Raw genomic sequence first — 20,955 nt, 5'->3', positions numbered from 1 at the left:
CTCTGGAGTGCTGAGACCATAAACATGAGGCACCACAATTGGATTTTGAAATTTTTTTTTCTTCTTCTTTTTTGGTACCAGGGATTGAACTCAGGGGCACTTGATCACTGAGCCACATCCCCAGCCCTATTTTATATTTTATTTAGAGACAGGGTCTCATTGAGTTGTTTGGTGCCTTGCTTTTGTTGATGCTGGCTTTGAAGTTGCAGTCCTCCTGCCTCAGCCCACCTCACCCCCCCATTACAGCAACCTTTTATATTTTGAGACAGGGTCTCACTAAGTTGCCCGGGGAGGGATTGAACTTGTGATCCTCCTGCCTCAGCCTGCCAAGGCACTGGGATTATAGGTCTGCACCAAGACACCAGGCTAAATACTTTTAATGTTTTATAAATAAAGCTCTCCATCTATTTCTTCTGATTTTTTTCATTTGCTCTAATCCTAGAAAACCATTCACTCAGGCAATGGCTTATTTTCCCTCAGGTTCAAGAATTAATGGAGATGCCTGACCTGTTTTGTCATCTTTTTGAAAACAAAGAAGAGGAAAAGATTATTTTTTTCTGCATATATTTGACTGTTCTTTTCTTTTTGGGGGGAGTACCAGGGAACCAGAAATTTTTTTTTGAACCCAGAAATTCTTAACCACTGAGCCGCATCCCCAGCCATTTTTATTTTAAGACAGGGTCTGACTAAATTGCTTAGGGGCTCACAAAATTGCTGAGGCTGGCTTTGAACTTGTGATCCCAAGATGCTGGGATTGCAGGCGTTTGCTACTGCACCCACCTTATATTTAACTTTTCTTGACTCATTTTTTAATTAGTACCTTGAAATATGCTCAATGGAAGTGGGGGCTGCAGGAGAAAGTGTGTACATGTATCCGTATCCAAAACCCTCTGGAAGAATATGCACCCAAAATGCCAACAATGGTTATCTCTGGTTGGTGGGAGCAGGGCTGAGATGGATTTGTTGTTCTTGCCTGCCCAGCACTCCTATTTCCTTTGGAAAAGATAACTTTCATTCCTGTGATTCTGGTGTGGCTGTCCATCATGTAACACTTGCCCAAAATAGTACCTCATTGCCCTAACAGCATTGTGGGGCCCAAGAAGGGAGGCATGTCATTCAGTGGCTCAAGCAGAGCCAATCAGAATCCTTCTTTGAGAGTAGGTGAAACTGAGGGTAGTTCTGCTGGGTGTAGTGGGAAATTAGGGCCTACCACTCTATGTTTCCTGCCAGGTAGAGAATATTAACTGACAGAGGAGGAAAAACTTAACATGCAAAAAGAAATTGAGACAAGGAGAGATGAGAGAGAAAGCAAATTCTAAGAGCACTGTGTCTCTAGTTTCAGTCTCCAAGATCCTGGTCCTTGGTGTTTTTTCTTGAATCTTGTGCCATCTCTGGTCTGGTGAACCATAGATTCCTGTGTATGTGTGTGCACGCGCGCACGTTGAACTAGAGCTTCATATATATATATATATATATATATATATATATATATATATATATATATATATATATATATTATTAGAAACCTGGTCTTGCTAATTGCTTAGAGCCCTCCTAAATTGTTGAGGCTGGCTTTGAACTTGTGATCCTTCTGCATCAGCCTCCCAAGCCACTGGGATTACAAGCGTGTACTACCGTGCCCCATTGAACCAGAGATGATTCAATCATTGAGCTACATCCCCAGACCTTTCTGTTTTTCATTTTGACACAGTGTTTTGCTAAACTGTCCAGGCTGCCTTGAACTTGCACTCCTCCTGCTCAGCCTCCCAAATAGCTGGGATTACAGGTGATTACAGGTGTGTCCCCCTGCATCCAGCTCATAGATTCCTCTTTGATGAAGTTGGTTTAAAGCTGGGATTCTGTTACCAGGCAAGTAAAAGAAACTTACCAGGGGCAAGGATAGTCTGTGTATTCTTAATATTTTATGTAATTTTCTTGCAGTGACCCATGTATTACTTGCTTACTAGAAATATTTTAAAAAAAGAAAAGAATGTCAAAGGAGGGGGGAGCAAAAGTGCCCTTAGAAATGCTTAAAAGCAACAAAATATAAAAGGGAACAAAAGTTGTACAAGTTCTCAGCAGGACAGAGGCCACCTTATCAACCAGGGAGTGTTGTCATAGAGATAAACAGGAAATTGGTGCTGAAACAACTCAGCTCAGTGGGTGTGCGAGATGGGTGAAGGGGAGAACAGAGCCTCAGCCTTGGGTCAGAAGTTTTTTTTCATGGGCCAGGGAGTCTGTGATGCTGAGATTTGAGAGACAGAAAGTATCCCTTGGTCACCATCTCTGGCCAGATCAGGTCCTTTCTTAAGTCTTGGTTTATAGAGTCTCACTCTCATGTTTTGAACTGTAGTTCTGAGTATTTTGTATTCATTACTTCACAGGATTCTTAGAAGAATCCTGAGTCAGTCATCAATATTTCCATACTCCAGAGGAAAAAAACTGAGACTCAGAGTAAAGCAAGGGATGAGACAAACTCCAAAGCCCTTCTAGGACTCTCAGCCATCATCTTCTCTTGTCTGTAAAATGGGTATAATAAATTGACCACCCTGTGCAAAGGGAAGGAAAAGCCAGCTGAAATGTGTTGGGGGTCAGCACCATCCTGTCTTCAACTTCAGCTGGAAAATTCAGGAATCCAGGAGAGAAAGTGGCACTGGAAGGTGAGTGGAGGTAGGGTGGGGGTGTCAAGCTGTATGTCTTCTCTGGCCCCACTCCAGTCACACCTTCCATTCCTATGAATTGCTCCCCCTTCCTAGCCGGCACTGAATTTATTCCCAAGGAATGGCTTGCATAAGCCAACTTGGGTCAGGTCCCTTGGCCCCTTGCCTGCAGCCCCAGGAACTGGCTTCTGCTCCACCCCGCAACTTGGCCTCCAGCCATGGGTCTCTGGCTTCTGCCGAGTCACGTGGCACCTTGGTCCTCTTTGGCCTGCTTCCTTCAGGATCCAGACTAAACTTCCCCCTCCCCGTTTCCCTCTCTGCCCCTGTCCCTCTGGCCAGCACGCAGGCTCTGAGGGGCAAGTTCTGGGGACCGGAGACTCATCTCAGTCTCTCTGAGGGACCTCAGGCCTCAGATGACCCGCCTGTCAATGGGGCCTAGACTATCCTCACTGCCTGCTCTTGCCTTGTTTCTCCCTACTCCCCCATCCTCCTATCCCCACTAGTCTTTGGGCCCTTCTGTGGGCCTAATTCCCTTGGTCCAGGAGACTAGGAGCCTTAAGGGTGACTTCTACTGGTCTGAAAAAAAAAAAAAAAAAAAAAAAAAATGAGCTGGCAGGGTGAAACTGGCCAGCCTCTGGCATCAGTCAGTGCAGGTTCGAATCCTGCTTTTCCACTGAGCAGCTGCTAATTTAGAAACCCTCTTCTCCCTGGACCTCAGTTGTCCCCTCTGAAGTGGGGCCCTGCTGCAGAAGAAGGGCATGAAGCATCTAGCAGAGGGTCTAATCAGGCCCCATGGGTCTCCCCCGCCCGCCCCTTTCCCCAGCAGGGTAACGGCACCACCCACCGCTCCCAATCTCCGTCCCTCCGCCGCAGGCTCCTCCTCCATTGACATCAGAGCCGCAGGCGGGCGGAGGGAGCAAGCGGAGCCGGAGCAGAGCCCAAGAGAGAAACGGGCGGGCGGGCCAGGCGCGCAGTGGCGGCGGACCGCGGCCGGAGCTCCGCACCAGCCACCTTGGGCCTTCCAGCCAGCCCCGCGGCGGGGCAGCTGCAGGTACGGTTGGGGTCTGCCCGCTTGCACCCCTGCGCGCTGAAGGGGCAGCAGGAGCCTCCAGCAGCTGGTACCCTCGCCCAAGGATGGGAGGGGGTGCCCGGGAGGGCTGCACCCTGGAAGGACAGGGCTGGGCCTTTCTCCCCGATCTCTGTTCTAGGACCAGCAGGTGCCAAGGAGGCCCGTGGAAAACTGAGAGGTGACAGAGTAGGGTGGGGAGAGGTGGTCAGTGCCCGAGCCGGAGTTCTTCGGGGGCCTGAATTTGCAAGGGCGTGGGCATCTGGTTATAGATGTGTGTATGTGGTGGGGGGGCCGTGAAGGTGTCCTAATGTCAATACTGATGTGTGGATCAGACATGGGGTTGCCGTGCTAATGTGTGAGGGTACCCTCATGGGTCGTGGGTGGGATGTCGCCATGCGTTTTTTGCTGCAGAGTGGTGTCCAGGTACAGTGTGCTGGTGTCTGGCTCTAAAGATAGTTAAGTCAGAGTTGGGGGTGGTGTTGAATTGTGCGGTACTGTTGGGGTTTGGACTATAGGAGCTTCTAGGGTGTGGGTGAGGAGCTGGACCGTGTGAGGTATAAGTGAATTGGGGATGTCTGGTGGATGTGAACGTGGGTGTGTGTGTGGATGTGTTTTGAAAAGTGAAAGGGGTCTGAGGAATATATGGATGGTGCCTAGGTGTTAAGGTGTGAGGCTGTCTGGGGAGTGTCCTGTGCACATGTATAACCAGGTGCTAGGTCTGGGAGGCAGGGGTTTGGGTTTGGGGTTGTGGAGGAGGCTTGGCTGGAATGGCTAGTACAGGGTGTGGACTGTAAGGGTTATGATGTGCCTGCCTTCAGATGGTTTAAGACTGCCTCTAGAGCTTATCATGAAGTCTCCTTTCTTAGAAGTTTCTGTCCCTGGGAAGGGTGGCCAGAACCCTAGGAACAACCTCCCATCCAAGGAGTGGGATCTCACACCAAGGGCTCTGGTCAGGGCACCTTCCCCTCATTGTCCCACAGAAGAAACAGAAAAGGAAAGCATCCTCCCTGAGACCACATAGCATACTAGGCTGTTTTGGCCTTACCTTCTGTGGTCCTGGGATGGGCACCAGTCTAGCTTCATATTGGAAAGAGTAGTTGAGAACAGCTCCTCCATGGCCTCTGCCCTAAGCAAGCTTAGCTTGGGCCCCAGCTGGGTGTCATTTGGGCCACTCTGGACCCATCACAACCCATTTCCTCAATCTCCCCTGTTCTCCATCTGAAAAATGGGAAGAGAGCTCACCCTGTCCTGAGTGATGAGACAGAGGCCTCAGTGGGGGGAAGATCCAAGCTGGGTCAAGGTAAGATGAGGCCAGGAGGGGACATACTGGGTGGGACCATTTAGGGAGTCAGGAGGGAGAGGCCTGGGGAGCTCCAGCTGTGGCTGTTGTTGCCTTAGTAACAGTGAGAAAGAGCTATTTAAAAACGTGGCTGAGATATTGCTGGAAGCCCAGGCTGCCGGAAACCTGATTTCCGAGAGGCCAGGGTGGGGAGAAGGAGGAGGGAGAGGAGACACCCCAGCAGTTCCCAGGGTAAAGCTGGGACATGACTGGTTCTGGGGATGGAGGGATCCTCCAGAGCCCTATGCATCTTCAAGTTGTCCTTGGGTTTTATCTGTTGCCCTTCCAGGGATCAGGGTTTCTCTGGGTGTTTGGATTTGGGGAGGGAGAAACTGGGAAGTGAACATGAATACAAAAATGAAGGAATGCATGACTTTGTTGAATAAAGAATTTTGCTGCCACCATGAAATATATTTCTCAAGGCAAAGAATTTGCTGAATGGACATTGTTGAATGAACAAATGACTAGTAAATGAATGAATGTTGAATGATTTTGTCAAATGAATGGATCAAAGAGTGAATGAATGCAGGTTGAAAAACTGGATGGGGCATGTAGTGCATTCTCAGAGAAGGCTGAACCCTATTGAGTCTCCTTCCTTCATTCTCCTTCCAGGAGCCCTGGCTGTGGCTGGGGGGCAGTGGGCCATGCCGGGGGCAGTGGAAAGCCCCAACTGGAAGCAGGCAGAGGACATTAGGGACATTTATGACTTCAGAGATGTTCTGGGCACGTGAGTCTCAGGGTGGGTTGGGAGGCTGTTTCTGAGCTGGGGGTAGAATTGGGAAGGGCCTCACTAGCTGGGGGAGGCTGAGTCCAAGATGGTGCTTCCTCTGGTCAGCCAATCAACATTTCCTGCTTCCTACAGACTAGGGCCTATGGCAACCTTCATGACACAGAATGGACCACACTTTTCATTTCTGTTTGGCAATTGTTGGGACAGGGACTGTTCTTGCACAAGCAGTTTCTAATGAAGAGAAGAAAGTGGGGGAGAACAAAGGGCCATTTATCCAACTAGTCAAGAGCTGGGTGTTCTGACCTAGGTTTGGAAACTGCATACACAGCTCTGTTACTAGTACTGGGTCAAGACTTGAAACCAAAGATGAAATTACTGCAGTCACTAGTTATCCCTGATTATTGAAATGTCACCATGAGGGATGCTTTTGACTTATTACTTCTTATTCTCCCCAGCAAAGCTAAAGATGTGCAAAGAATACCCTTGAAAATCTTCCTTAGTCAGTGAACTTAAAGTATAAATGGATTTATCTGTTCCTCAGAGCCTACTTCTTAAACTTTGGTACACACACAAATTCCTTGAACTCTTTGTTAAAATGCAAATTCTGACCCAGGAAATCTGGGATGGGGTCTAGATTCTCCATTTACAAAAAGTTCCCAAGTAATGCTAATGGTTCTTCAAAGTTCTAAGGGTATTATTTATGACTCAAATTTGCTTTAGCAGAAAACAATGAATGAATTAACCATGCACATAGTAAAAAAGCTCAGGGGATTTCAGGCCTGGTTGCATCCAGGGATCCTCATGTTACCAGGAATTATCTTTGATTATAATTCTCAGGTCTGATTTCTTCTGTGCTATTCAATCCCAGACAGGCTCTTGCCAGGAGATGGTAAAAATGGCCACCAACCACTCCATCCACCTTGGGCTGGGGATGTGGCTCAGCAATATAGCACTTGCCTAGCAAGTGAGGCTCTAGGTTTTATCCCCAGTACTATGAAACAGATGGAAAACAAATGAATGAATAAATAATATAGGAATAAGTAAAAAATAAATGAATAAACAAATAATATAGGAAAGAGAACCTCATTCTCACAGTACCAGTAACTTGGCTTATACCACAAATAGTATGCCAGGGGCAGACTATTCTAACTGGCCAGGTCCAGGTCATGTGGTCACCTCTAGAGCCAGTGGGTAGAAAAGTATTTGGTCTAGAGACATACAATCCATAACGGATGGAGGAGAGGCTGAAGGGAAGCAGGGCTTCCAGAACCTCACCTTTGGAATCCTCTCTCCCTGCAGGGGGGCCTTCTCAGAAGTAATCCTGGCAGAAGATAAGAGGACTCAGAAGCTGGTGGCCATCAAATGCATCGCCAAGAAGGCCCTGGAGGGCAAAGAGGGCAGCATGGAGAATGAGATTGCTGTCCTGCACAAGTGCGTGGGCTATAGCTTGTCCCTGCCCCAGGGTGACCCTGTCTCGACCCCTCCTGCCCTCCTCCTTCCCCTACTTTTGGCAACTCATTCAACCCTCCAAGCCTCAAAGTGCTCATTTATAAAGCAGGAACAAGAACTTCTGCTGGGCAGGGTATGGAGAGCACTTGAGGCCCTTTATTTCAAATGGCTGGCACAATAGCTAACATGACAGACATGACTGAGATGTTGGGGATTAATCTGTTCAGTCAGGTCTCAAGGTCAATGCTTAAACACAGCTTGAACTCACATATCTTAATTACTTTATCTCTGGACCTACCTTGAGTTCCTCCAATATATTAAAGTCACTCAGCAAGTTTAAAACTGTCTGCCAACCCCTCTTGTCACAATGGACAACCAACTGTTCTATGAACTGCTCATGCCAAGAAATCTCCTGCTCTCGCTGTAAATCTTATAATCTCCATTTCCAATGTCTTTCCTGAACTTCCCAACCACCCTGGGCAGGGAAGAAACAGATCATTCTCATTATCAAGGGGTGACGGTTGGAGAAACAGGCCCAGAGAGAGCAAGGGACCTTCCCAAAAGCACAGCAAGTTTCTAAAAGAGCCAGGTCTTCCTCATCATAAAGATCAACTACCAGCCAGGTGTGGTGGCACACACCTGTAATCCCAGCAGCTCAAGAAGCTAAGGCAGGAGGATCTTGAGTTCAAAGCCAGCCTCAGCAACGGCAAGGCGCTAAGCAACCCAGCTAAGGGCTGGGGATGTGGCTTAGTGGTTGAGTGTCCCTGAGTTCAATCCCTGTACCCAAGGTCAACCACCATTATCAGTTCATTTATTGTTTACATTATGCCAGGCACTGTGCCAAGCTTGTCATCTGAATTATCTCAATATGATCTTTTTAAAAAAATATATTTTTAAGTTGTAGGTGAAACTTTATTTTTATGTGGTGCTGAGGATAGAACCCAGTGCCTCATGCATGCTAAGCAAGCACTCTACCACTGAGCTACAACCCCAGCCCCTCAGATTTCTTTCTTTTTTCTTTTCTTTTTTTTCTTTTTGTGGTGCTGGGGATTGAACCCAGGACCTTGTGCGTGCAAGCCAAGTACTCTACCAACTGAACTATATCCCCAGACCTTTTTTTTTTTTTTTAATACCTTTATTTTATTTGTTTATTTTTATGTGGTGCCGGAGATTGAACCCAGTGCCTCAGGCATGCTAGGCAAGTGCTCTACCACTGAGCCACAACCCCCCCCCCCAGCCCCTCAATATGATCTTCATACCTGGTTTTTGAGAGAAGTACTATCACTGGCTTCATTTTATAGACAAGGAGACAAGCTCAGTGGGGTTACATTGAATTCTATCTGTATTACTGAGCACCAACTCTGTCCCAGGGCCAGAGAACACTGAAGACTGAGACAAAGTCTCTGAACTTGTGGGACCTGACCCTCTGATGGGGAAGGCTGACAAATGGGTAGACACAGAAAATTCTTAGTTAGAAGTCTTCTACTGATCAGTGCTATGAAGGGAAAAGACATCCAAACAGCATGTGACAGATGCAGGATTTGGACCCAGTTCTATAGTATGCTCAAGCCCAGTATTTGTACTGCTGCCTTGCCTTCTAAGAAATTTTAATAAATCTTGGTACGTCTGCTTTTCCAGGTGGTGATGGGGGGAGATCCTTGGTTGGCTTGCCTGGGTCTGCTGGCACTGGGGAGTCCCCAGCTCTGAATTGCTCTTTTTTCCTCTCAGGATCAAGCACCCCAACATTGTAGCCCTGGATGACATCTATGAGAGTGGGGGCCACCTCTACCTCATCATGCAGCTGTGAGTGGCCCTTCCCCTGCTCTGCTCACATTTCTCTCCCTGCTGTCCCCACTTTCTTGGCCAGACTGTCCTGTCCCCTACTGCAGGGTGTCAGGTGGGGAGCTGTTTGACCGCATTGTGGAAAAAGGCTTCTACACGGAGCGGGACGCCAGTCGCCTCATCTTCCAGGTGCTGGATGCTGTTAAGTATCTGCATGACCTGGGCATCGTCCACCGCGATCTCAAGGTGGGTGTGAGCTGGGGAACAGTGAGCAGGGGACATGGGGGCAGGGCCTTTGGAAACCCCTCAATGTCCGCCCTTGGGCTGCTCTCACCTCCTCACTGAGCCTCAGCTTCCTATCTGCAGACTAGACCTTGTGACCCCCAAAGTGCTTCTCCCCATTAAAGTTCAGACACTCAAAGCCACACAAAAGTGAACTGGAATCCTACTCCTCAGAGACAATGATGGGGTGCATGTTTTGTAGTACATCTCATTCTGGCTGTGCTACTCCATAACTGGGCTCTTAGGCAAGTCACTTTACCTCTTGAGGCATCAGTTTCCTCATCTGTAAAATGGGTTTGTTCAGACTGACCTGGAAGAGAAGGTGGGAAGGTGCAAATCCACCAAGTACTCCAGGGCCTGGCATACAGTAACTGCCAGAACTTTTTTAGGGCTTTGCAATACACACCTGAGGTTTACATAAAAATTCCTTCCCATACCCCTGGGGCCCTTGTCCTTTCTGGAACTTTTGGCCTTCCTGAGAACTTCCTTGCATTTCCAGCCAAGATGGTAGCCACAGTGGCTTTTGTGGGGGATGAGGATCCCATTGCTTCTCAAGGGGTGCTTGGGACGGTTCTGCCAGCCTCTGGCCATCTGACTGCTCCTTCCCCCTCCTGCCTGCCCTTCAAGCCAGAGAATCTGCTGTACTACAGCCTGGATGAAGACTCCAAGATCATGATCTCCGACTTTGGCCTCTCCAAGATGGAGGACCCAGGCAGTGTGCTCTCCACAGCCTGTGGGACACCAGGATACGTGGGTGCGGAGGGCCCTGGGCTGGGTCTGTGGATGCGGGAGGAACCAGAAGCTGCAGGGCAGAAATTTGTCACTGCCATGTCCCATTTTCTCCACAGCCCCTGAGGTGCTGGCCCAGAAGCCCTACAGCAAGGCCGTGGACTGCTGGTCCATTGGGGTCATTGCCTACATCCTGTAAGTGGGGGTGTGGCCAAGTAGGGTGTAGCTCCAGAGCTGACCTTTCCCCTGCTTTACTATTCCACCCTGTTATTCCTTCCTTCCCTCCATCCATAGTTAATCTACCTATTAATTACTAATATCACTTCATTCAATAGATACTATGTTTCAGGAACTGCGCCAAGCATGAGCACTTAGCAGAGAACAAACCAGACCAAGTGCTGGCCCTTGGGGAGCTGATATTGTAGTAGGGGAGACAGAAAATCAACAAGTAAATAAATCTATACAATAACATTAGATGGCAAAAATGAATAAACAAAAAACAGGAGAAATGGGGATTGCTACCATTTCAGATAAAGTCAGGGAAGAGCACTTTCTGTGGAGGTGACATCTGAGTGGCCTCTTGAATGAAGTGAGATGTGGGGTAAGGTTTGGGAAGAGGGAACAGCAAGTACAAAGGCCCTGAAGATGGCAAAATTGATCAAAAAACAGAAAAGACCAGTGTAGCTAGATAGGAGCGAGCAAGGCAGGGAGGGGCAGATTTTACAAATGGGTAACTCTTTTCCATGAGTCCTGCTTGATGTTTGGGACTGGCCCAAAGCTGTCCCAGAGCCACTGGGCACACTGAGAGTGGAAATCAGGATGAGTTTCTTCCTGCCCAGGCTCTGCGGTTATCCCCCCTTCTATGACGAGAATGATGCCAAACTCTTTGAACAGATTTTGAAGGCCGAGTATGAATTTGACTCTCCTTACTGGGATGACATCTCTGACTCTGGTATTTTGGATTTTGCCTTCTTTCGCTGGGCCCTGCCTCTGGCGCCTTCCTCATCTGCTCTGGGGGGGGGGCGGGGTCTCCCTAGTCAGGTTCTCCAGTCCCAGAATAAGTTGTCTGAGGTCAGAACCCCCACCTCAGGGGTTTCCCTCTGCTTGGCTCCTAGTCTGAGAAACTTGTAGGCATTTATTCAGTCTTCAAACATAGTATTTTTGAAAATACCTCCCCTACTGACTTCCTAATGCCTAAGACACCACCATAATCATTTTCATCCCTCTTTTTGTGCCCTCTATTAAAAGCAAGCCAATGAAGGCATCTCCAGTTGTTCACACATACTGTGAATATACTGAAGGGAGTCTTCTCCAGAACATGTTTTTGAGAGAGAATGGAGAGAGCTGGGAGGCTGGAGTGAAGTGGTGTGGTGCATGGACAGATTTGGCCCCTATGTCTTGCTTTGCGGTCAGACCAGATGTCAGGGAGTGCTGTCCTGGGGGTGTCCACAGGCACTGCCATGCGGTATGTCTTTGCTTTTGTCTTGGGGGTTCAGCCAAAGATTTCATCCGGCACTTGATGGAGAAGGATCCAGAGAAGAGGTTCACCTGTGAACAGGCCTTGCAGCACCCATGGTGAGGAAAGTCTCCACAGACTGGGGGTGGGGGTGAGGCCTGGCCCCCCAGGCCTGCTTCTACCCTTACTGGCAACCCTCCACATATACCCATCCTAGGATTGCAGGAGATACGGCTCTAGATAAGAACATCCACCAGTCGGTGAGCGAGCAGATCAAGAAGAACTTTGCTAAGAGCAAATGGAAGGTGAGTCCATAGCTCTAGTCCGGGGTCCCAGCCTCCCCAGGACTCCTCCCCACCCTTGCCCAGGCTGTTTGCACATTGCCAAGTCAGACATGCAGTAACCACAGGGCTGCTTTCTGAAAGACCTCACTCTTTATTAAATAAGTACTTCTGACACTCAATTTGAGAGGGTCCCTGATCTCCAAGTCTAGAGGGAAAATAGTAAACTTAGAAGGCATTTGATGCAGCCTATGAGTTCCAAGAAGGGTCATAAAGGTGGTAATGGCCTGAAGAATCTGTCAGTTGAGTAGCAATTAGACACATGGAATAATGTCCAAGGCACAGAGAAGAGGGGTGCAAAGTTCCAGAAGCAAGAGAGTGGAGCTGGCCACCCAGAAATGCACATGATAATCCTGGTTACACTGGAGGGGCAGAGGAGACTGACTGGCAAGAGGGAAGGCTAGAGAAGTCAGTAAGGGCCGCACAACTCAGGACCTCAAATACCATAGTAGAGCACCAACTTGACATTGAGGGTGCTGAGGAGCCCCAGAAGGATTTCAAGTAAAAAAAATGGCCATTTAGAAAGAGCTCTCAAGTACAAAAAAACAGCAAAGAGTGAAGATTGGGAGACAAGTAGGAGGCTGTGGCAGAGATGCAGGCAGGAGATGGGAAGGACTTGACCTTGGGCGGCAGTAATAGGAATAGAGAATAGTAGCTGAGAACAACAATCATTTAGGAGGTAGGATCAACAAGAAGTGATAGTGGAATGGATTCTGAGGGTGTGAGTTGAGATGTCAAGGGCTGTCCTAACTTTCTGGTTGGGGACAGATTAGCCTGGAAATTATCATAACTGTGATCCCAGGAGCAGGATGTGTTTTGGGGGGAATGCTTTTAGTTTTCAACATGTTTTTTGAGGGGTATATAGGAGAATCTAGGGGGATATGATGAAAAGAAAATTACATACATAGCCAGGAGTGGTGATGCACATCTATAATACCAGCTACTCGGGAAGGTGAGGCAGGAGGACTGTAAATTCAGGGCCATCCTGGGCAATTTAGAGAGACCCTGTCTCAAAATAAGAGGGCCAAGGTGTGTAACTCAGTGGTAGAGTGCTTGTCTGACGTGTGCAAGGCCAATATTGAAACAAAACAGAAAAACAACAACAACAACAACAAAAAAACCACAGAGGTTAAGTTTCTTGACCTTTCTATACCTCAGTTTCCACCTATGAAATTTGTGATATTAAAAGTACTCACCTGAGAATTTTGGAAAGATTAAATGAGTCACTATGCAAAATACTTGAAACAGTGCCTGACACACATGCTGTGTAGTGTTTGCTATTACATATGAATATGAATAGTTTTATTTATATGTATACACATAAACAAAGAATGTTTATGTATACATTCTATATATATATATGTGCACACATAATTGAACAGAATTTCACAAAGCTTTGTAGAGGCTGAGCACGGTGGCACATACCTGTAACCCTGGTGCCCTAGGAGATGGGGATTGCAAGTTGGAGACCAGCCTGGGTAACTTAGTGAGAAACTGCCTCAAAATAAAGTTTAAAAAAGGGCTGAAAGGGCTGAGGTTCTAGGTCAGTGGTAGAGCACCCTTGGATTCATTTTCCATATGGTTTAACAGTATGGTTTTAAAAAAAAAAAAAAGCCTTGTTTTGGGGTTGGAGGGACTTATAAGTGTCACTAAATAACCCCTGAATGAAGAACAAACAAATAAAAAATACCATTGAAAGAATTCTACTGCCAGGCCCTGACTATAAGCTCCCACCTTCTCAGAAGTCCCTTCTTCCCTTTCTCCACAGCAAGCTTTCAATGCCACGGCTGTGGTGCGGCACATGAGGAAGCTACAGTTGGGCACCAGCCAGGAGGGTCAGGGACAGACGGCGAGCCACGGGGAGCTGCTGACGCCAACGGCTGGGGGTGAGGAGCAGGGATGCTTGGAAGGGTGTGGGTGGGCCACGAAGAGACGCCCAGCTGGAGTGCAGGGTGTGCCCTACTGCCAACTGTATTCTGTCCTCCCACACAGGGCCGTCAGCCGGCTGCTGCTGTCGAGATTGCTATGTGGAGCCAGGCCCGGAACTGTCCCCCACAATGCCCCCGCAGCTCTAGGGCCCTGGATCTAGTCAGGGTTTCTTTTGTGGGAGGGGCTGGGGGTAGCCTACTCCCTTCCCTGAGTGAACTGGGGAGTTACCCTACCCACTGCCCTCCCCACCCCTTCCTCTCACTCCTCACTGCATTTTCCATACAAAGGTTTCTATTTTATTGTTCCTTCTTGTAATAAAGGGAAGAAGATAAAACCATACAGCTCTCTCTCCAGAATGGCCCCCACCCTGTCCCGTTGTGCAAATTGATTGCTTATTTGGGGTGTGCCTGGCACCTGAGGTAGTTTCAGAGAGCCCTCCCCAACATAAGCCTAAGGAGGATGTGGGGAGAGAAGCAGGGAACGGAGGGGAAAGGTTTTGGGGAATTCCTTTGTCCAGTGCTCCTTGCCTAGACTTCTGGCCCTTTAGACACCTTTTTGCGCTTTGCTGGTGGCTCCTGGGAACGGTGGGGTTGGTGCAGGTCAGCACTGAACAGCACCTATGGGAGGGGGAGTGTGTGGGCAGAAAGGTACACTGGTTTAGGAGTAGAGGGGCTGGTGACAGTGCAGGAAGGTGGAAGAGTCCATGGGGGTCAGGGCTGGATTGGTTGGAGAGGCCATTAGGGTCACCTGGGATGGTGGAAGTGAGAGTCCATTGGGACAGACTGTTGAAAGAGTCCACTAGGGTCAGGGACAGGGAAGAAGTTCTTTGGGGTCTGGGCTAGAGAGGAGGGGAAATCTAGGTACACTCACTGCTTGGGCCCAGCCAGCATAAGGTCCCCACAGGCGCCGGAAAAAGTTTCCTAAATCAGAAGTGAGGAGGCTAGATTAACTGGCCCAACCTGCCCCCCAATCCACAGAGGCAGGGATTGAGGAAGAGGTGATTAAGAGATAAATTTCTAACATCTCAGCCCAACGCCCCAATGTCCCACTCTGTCCTCACCCAGTTCCTTGTTAGCCTGAGGGCTGGGGCCCTTGGCCCGGGATGTGGTAGGATGCCAGCTGTAGTCACGTTGGGCTATCTGCCACACATGGACGTCCACGGGCACAGCCTGAGGTTTTTCTAGGGCCATGAGGCAGATGCAGTCAGCCACCTTTGACAAAGAATGTGCCACTGTGGAGGAATGGTAGGATCCAGCCACTGTCCTCCATCTATTCCTAAAGCCAACTGCTTCCTCCTGTACTCTGAGGTCACTATTGTCTGTATTCTCAATCGGTATGTATTGATTTTTCTAAAAGTGCTACTGAATAATCACTTCTGTGGCCCACATTCTCACCATAATCTAGGGAGAAGATATTACCATACCCACTTAAAGACCACTATAAACTTCCCTACCATTCCTTCTGGAAATTTCTGTATACACAGAGCAACATACACATGCACTGACACACACAGCCTTTCTATGAAGGCATTTAAAGGGTAAAGTCTTTCATACTCTCCTGGCACCCTGATTTTTCTAATAAAAACATTTGCTTTTATCCTTTTTCTTTCGGGCCCTGCCTCCAAAAGCCAGGCCTCCACCCACCTCCACCCACCTCTCAGACCTGCCCTGTGTCTGACTCCCTCCTCTCAGTGTGAGTGGATGGGAGAGCTGCTACCTTTTTTGGGCGCCTCACCTTGGTGCCCACCCCAGGCAGGGTGCAGAGGGCCTTGTGTGCCTCCTCATAGGGGGCTTCTCGAAGCTGCTGCAGCCAGGCCAGACCACCCTGTTCTTCCAGGATGGCTCGGGCACTGGCACTCACATATTGGGCACGGTACCCCAGACCCAACTTCCTGAGGCGAGCTTCCACCTCCATACCTGTGGGGAGTGGGGAGAAGAGCAAGGATTAGGCATCTTGGAGTCCTTCTTATGCAAAGAAGGGATAGTATATGAGCTCTTTATCCCAAGGGAATGCTTTTCCTAAAGTATCCCTCTCTCCTCACTGCCCTCTAGGAGACAGGAGATAAAAGTACGTGCCAAGCAAAGGAAAGCATGGGTTCTCCCCTCTACAAGTGTTTTCTGAGCATCTATTACATACTGGGCTCTAGAGAGAGATGGATGCGTTGCCTCGGAAGAGCTCCCTATTTTGAGTTTCTTAACTTTTCCCAAGAGTGTTTACAGTTATGACCTAAAAATATTATAGTAATAACTGCAACTGCTTCTATTATCAAGTTCTGGTATCATGCAAGGGCTAAGTGCCTTAGGTACATTATCATCATGCTTTCAAGGACCCCGATGACAGCACTGTTATTTCCCCATTTCCCAGATGGAGAAAAGGAGGGCTTAAAAGAGGCAAAGTAATTTGATCAAGAAAGGACATAGTTTGCTTATAATCCCAGCTATTAGGAGGTTGACACAGGAGGATTCTAAGTTCAAGGCCGGCTACACAACTAGGTGAGACACTGTCTCAAAACACAATTAAAAAAGAAAGAAAGAGGGGCTGGGGATGTGGCTCAAGTGGTAGCGCGCTCGCCTGGCATGCGTGCAGCCCGGGTTCGATCCTCAGCACCACATACAAACAAAGATGTTATGTCTGCCGAAAACTAAAAAATAAATATTAAAAAAGAAAGAAAGAAAGAGGCCTGGGGATATAGCTCAGTGGTTCAGTGCTGGCCTAGCATGTGCAAGGCTATAAGGCCCTGAATTCAATCGCCAATTCCACCAAAAAAAAGCAGCAGCAGCCATGATATAGATGGTATCTTATACCCAGGTCTAGAAATCAGTACCTGTGTCCCCATTACTCTTTTTTTTATTAAAGATTATGATTTTATTTTTTATTTTTATTTTATTTTTTTTTTGAGAGAGAGAGAGAGAGAGAGAGAATTTTTTAATATTTATTTTTTAGTTTTCGGCGGACACAACATCTTTGTTTGTATGTGGTGCTGAGGATCAAACCCAGGCCACATGCATGCCAGGCGAGCACGCTACCACTTGAGCCACATCCCCAGCCCCCCATTACTCTTCACTGTCTCATGACTGCTGTATTAACCAGCTCCCTAACCCCTTCTTGATAGAAACTTATTTCCATGCTATAAACAAGAGAAGACTGGAGTGGTGAATAAATTCCTTCCTTTAGGTCATGACTACTAAACTAAGAGCTGAGACTCAAGACCAGGTTTCTAAGCACCAAAACAATTCTGTTTTTCTTATGAGGCAGGTTCTTCCTGCTATGCAGTCCCCAAGCACTTCCCCTAGCTTAGTTCTCACACCTACCAACTGATACACTTGCTTCTGTAAAACACTTGCCTCAAAGGGCTGCTGTGAAGATACCCTGTGTTCCTGAGTGCAAAACTGTTGGGTTTACTGCAGTGATAGCAGCTTGAGTTTTCCATATACTTCCTGTGTGCCAAACACTGCTGAGTGCAGGATGTGTATTCTTTTATTCAATTCTCATAATGACTATAATTATCCCATTTCACAGATGTAGACACTGAAGCACAGAAATGCTAAATAATTTGCCCAAGTGACAGGGCAGGGATTCAGCCCCAGTGAATCTGTCTCCAGAATGTGTGCTCTTAACTCCAAACTACTGAACACTGCATACAGATATTTCTCTGATGAGGCATCAAAACTATTGGCAAAAAACACACACTAGACCGGGGCTGCAGCTATAATATGGTAGCGAACTTGCCTAGAAAGCTCGAGGCCCTACCTCGAGGCTTGAGGTTCAATTCCTAGTACCACAAAAACAAAACAGAACAAAAGGCACAGACTAGTAAGGTGCTGGCATTTTTTTTTTTTTTTTAATTTGGTACCAGGGATTAAACTCAGGGGCAGTCGACCACTGAGCCACATCCCCAACCCTATTTTGTATTTTATTTAGAAACAGGGTCTCACTGAGTTGCTTAGTGCTTTGCTTTTGCTGAGGCTGGCTTTGAATGCAAGATCCTCCTGTCTCAGCTTCCTGAGCTTCTGGGATTACAGGAGGCGCTCACATTTTAAGGAGGTACAGCTGGGTCTCAACAGACCAGGCAGGGTGGTTCTAGATGGGGAAAGTGTTTGGGAAGGAGGAAACTTTTAGATGAGAGATGGTGACCACAGAAAACTGAACAGATATCCTTGTTCAAAAGCTGTATAGAGGGCTTGGGGGAAGGGGATCCACCTACTCACCAGCCAGGGCTTGCAGGGTGGGGAAGCCATGGTAGGTGACATCATCAAGCTGAATGAGCCGAGGTCCAAAAGCCTGGCACAGCCGCTCCACCATGCCAGTGATGCGGGTAATGTTGTTGTTGGAAGAACAGATAAATGAGAAAAGGCATTCGATGGGGTCAAGTCTCAGCAATCGCACACCTGGAGACCAGAAAGGCAAGGGGCAAGAGAAGCATCTGCTGTAGGTAGTGGCTTCCTCCCACCCTCAGATCAGATCAGGGAGAACCCAGGATAATGACGAGCAGCACTGTTAGAGAAAACACCACCAGACTTCTCATTCCTAATAGCATCTTGTGAAGGCCAGGTTACTAATATAGAAGCCACAGTATAAGCACCGTGTGGGGAGGAATTTGGATCCAATTTGTTCTTGCTACATTTTAGTAACATAGCAGAATGAATGAAATCACCTGCCCCAAGTCCCATGGCCAGGATTAGGCTCCATATTCTTGTCACTTCACTATGGTGATCAGCAGGATAATAATAATAGTAATAATAATTACAACGTGTCCGGTACAATCCTAAGTACTTTACATATATTAGGTCCTTTAATCCTCATCAAATCCTATGAAGTAGATACTACCACCATTTTACAGATAGAATTTAAAACATTCTCAGGTACTTAACTAATGTACCTGAACCCCAACCCTTGCCCCAGGCCTGTACTCACCTTGGAATTTCTGAGCCATCTTTTGGAAATGGGAGTCCACGGAACTCCAATGGCTGTACAGTTGAGCCAGGCTGACATCTAGCTGGAAGTACTTGTGCACTGTCTCCAGTTCCTCAGGTGTGGGTTTGCCAGTCCAGCCCTTGTCCCCTCGGTACACAGTGCAGTATAGCAGCTCCTCAGTTTGAGTCAGTGTCCACACTTGATCCGCCAGCACGCCACTCCAGTGTGCAGGGCTTTGCTCCTTCCACCTGAATTCCCAGTGCAGGCAACCCTAACACTCAGTTTCCCTTCCCACACACTCTGGGAGTCTCTCCTATTCCCAAATGCCCCATTTATAAAACTGACTTAACAGTTGCAAAGTAAAAGTAGCACCTTTGGTTTTATTGCATGATCCTAACAATATTGCAGACTTACTACCCCTACTTTGAAAGGCGGCAACAGGCTCGCCACCAGTGCTTATTTCCTTAATATCCTGAGAGATACTATCCCATCCATCACCCCCAACATTCCTTTGCATCTTTGGTGGGCTGTAAAAGGCAGTCAGGAACCAGGGTCCCAGGGGAGGAGCCTCCCAGGTCAGCCACTCACCGGAAGGACTGTCCCGAAGCTAAAACCAGATCCAGGCGCAGTTCAGAGCGTGGACACGGGATGGAGGCCCAGAGGGCCGGGCTCGAGGATAGAGTACGATGCGTCATGCTACCAAGCAGAAGGGACCGGGCCACCATTTCGGGCTCCGCTCCACCACAGCCCCGCCGGCTCAGACCCAAATCACCCGAACGGCAAAGACCCCCGTTTACACAATGACCATGCCGCTTAGGGCTTCGCCCACAGTCACCAAGGCCTCTCTCCCCTCTCCCTCTATTTCCTCCTGCTTTCCTGAGGGGCAGGTCCCCTCCCTTCTTCCTCACGTATCCCTCTACAGCCTCCAGAGCCTCCGGGCATTCACTGCAAAAATGCCCTGGATTTTGGAAGCTCGCGCGAGTGTGTTCTTCCGGCTTTTCCAGGGGGTGGCCTTGCCGAGACCGGAAGTAGAGCTCCGACTCCTCTTATTTGACCTAGTGGTAGCCAATCCGAGAAGGAAGTGGGAGGGCCAATGAGGAAGCGGGCGTGGCGGAGGGGGCGTGGCTTTCCGCGGCGCCCAGGCCGTTGGCGCGCTCTGGGCTCGCTGCCGACTATTGGCTTTTCCTCCGAGATGCCTTGCACTCGCCCCGCGCGCCTGCGAACCCGGTGCTGCGCAGGCCCAAATCCTGCCCGAGTTTCACCGAGCCCTCAGCCCAGCCTTCCCCACCTCGTCCTCAAAGACCCTTTCTCCAATGAGTCTTCGGAGTCTGATACTCGCCCTCATCGGGCCTTCCTCTCATGACCTCTTTCTTCAACCATGAATCTTACCCAAGCCCAGTTCTGGGCCCTTAGAAGTGTCTCCAGAACCTGTCTCGGGAGGACTCTCTCTTCAGCGTTTACCCGCTCAGCTTGTCCCTGCTCAGGCCTTCTCCTAGCCTCTACCGCGCCTGCAGGCCTCTTAAGTCCTTCAGAGGCCTGTCTCTTGGCGAACTCCTCGCCACATCTGCTCCTTCCGTCCGGAGCACTCCTAAGACGGTACACCCCCCTGTTCACTCTTGTGCATGGAGTGAGGCCCACTAGGAGCCTTTCCGGAGGGCCCCAGGAACCTAAGCAGCAACCCAGAGTACAAATGTGAAACCCTGAGGCAGCTTGTCTGGTCCAGTTGCCACTGCCAGCCGCCTGGACCCAGAAAAGACTATGTAATTTATTACTTTCTGGAGGAAAATGGAAAAATGGAGTTAGGGGTCATGAACTTGGGAAGTTAATCTGGGGCATTTTCCACCTAGCATGGTGATTTGGGGTTGTATTTAAACGACTAGACCCCAAGTTCTTCAAGGGCAAGATCTGCAGGTGATTAATCTTTGTGTCTCATCCACAGCATGGCACAGCTGGGTGCATGGAGAATCAACAGATGAGTCTTTGACTTAAGTTTCATTCCTCAGTGGCTACAAGGCCTTGGGCAAACCATGTCTTGCTGTTTCACCTAGTAGGCATGCCACCTCACAGGCACCTAGCACTTGGAAGTCACTCCTTCAACAAATGTTGGTTGAATTGGAAAAGGTGCCACTTTTGGGGGTGAATGAAAGCAACCTTTACATCCTTTGTCTGTTTCCAATCTCAGCTATAGTGACAGAAGCACTTGGGCCATGCTCCTGGCAAAGGACTTGAATGAAGCCACCCACTGAAATCCACAAAGGAATCCAGAGTGGACTTT

General features: G+C 48.5%; 2 protein-coding genes across 6 annotated transcripts; one reads left to right on the top strand and one right to left on the bottom strand.

Moving 5' to 3' along the window:
• Positions 1-3,534: 3,534 nt before the first annotated feature.
• On the top strand, positions 3,535-14,105 carry Camk1 (calcium/calmodulin dependent protein kinase I). The gene is made up of 12 exons (XM_027931753.2): positions 3,535-3,711; positions 5,681-5,795; positions 7,098-7,229; positions 8,976-9,050; positions 9,137-9,275; positions 9,939-10,065; positions 10,160-10,235; positions 10,880-10,992; positions 11,537-11,615; positions 11,714-11,801; positions 13,606-13,723; positions 13,830-14,105. Exons 2-12 carry the CDS (start codon positions 5,713-5,715, stop codon positions 13,910-13,912), a joined length of 1,113 nt encoding a protein of 370 aa, XP_027787554.1. The 5' UTR covers positions 3,535-3,711; positions 5,681-5,712; the 3' UTR covers positions 13,913-14,105.
• On the bottom strand, positions 11,870-19,693 carry Ogg1 (8-oxoguanine DNA glycosylase). Of its 5 annotated transcripts, none has more exons than XM_027931752.2 (7): positions 19,269-19,693; positions 18,681-18,928; positions 17,975-18,154; positions 15,501-15,682; positions 14,827-14,977; positions 14,637-14,686; positions 11,870-12,073 (listed from the first exon to the last, which is right to left on the bottom strand). In XM_027931752.2, the coding sequence occupies exons 1-7, from the start codon at positions 19,403-19,405 to the stop codon at positions 11,885-11,887; spliced, it is 1,137 nt and encodes a 378-aa protein (XP_027787553.1). In that variant the 5' UTR covers positions 19,406-19,693; the 3' UTR covers positions 11,870-11,884. The 5 variants fall into 5 exon arrangements, with proteins under 5 accessions (XP_027787553.1, XP_027787552.1, XP_027787549.1 ...); XM_027931751.3 differs by lacking the exon at positions 11,870-12,073 and adding an exon at positions 13,106-14,418; XM_027931748.2 differs by lacking the exon at positions 11,870-12,073 and adding an exon at positions 14,203-14,383.
• Between the last annotated feature and the right edge of the window lie 1,262 nt (positions 19,694-20,955).

Source organism: Marmota flaviventris, chromosome 20 (assembly GCF_047511675.1).
Source record: "Marmota flaviventris isolate mMarFla1 chromosome 20, mMarFla1.hap1, whole genome shotgun sequence".
In the NCBI taxonomy this organism is placed as follows: Eukaryota; Metazoa; Chordata; class Mammalia; order Rodentia; family Sciuridae; genus Marmota; species Marmota flaviventris.
The sequence above is the reverse complement of the archived record's forward strand: the minus strand, read 5'-3'. Positions and strand labels throughout refer to the sequence as shown.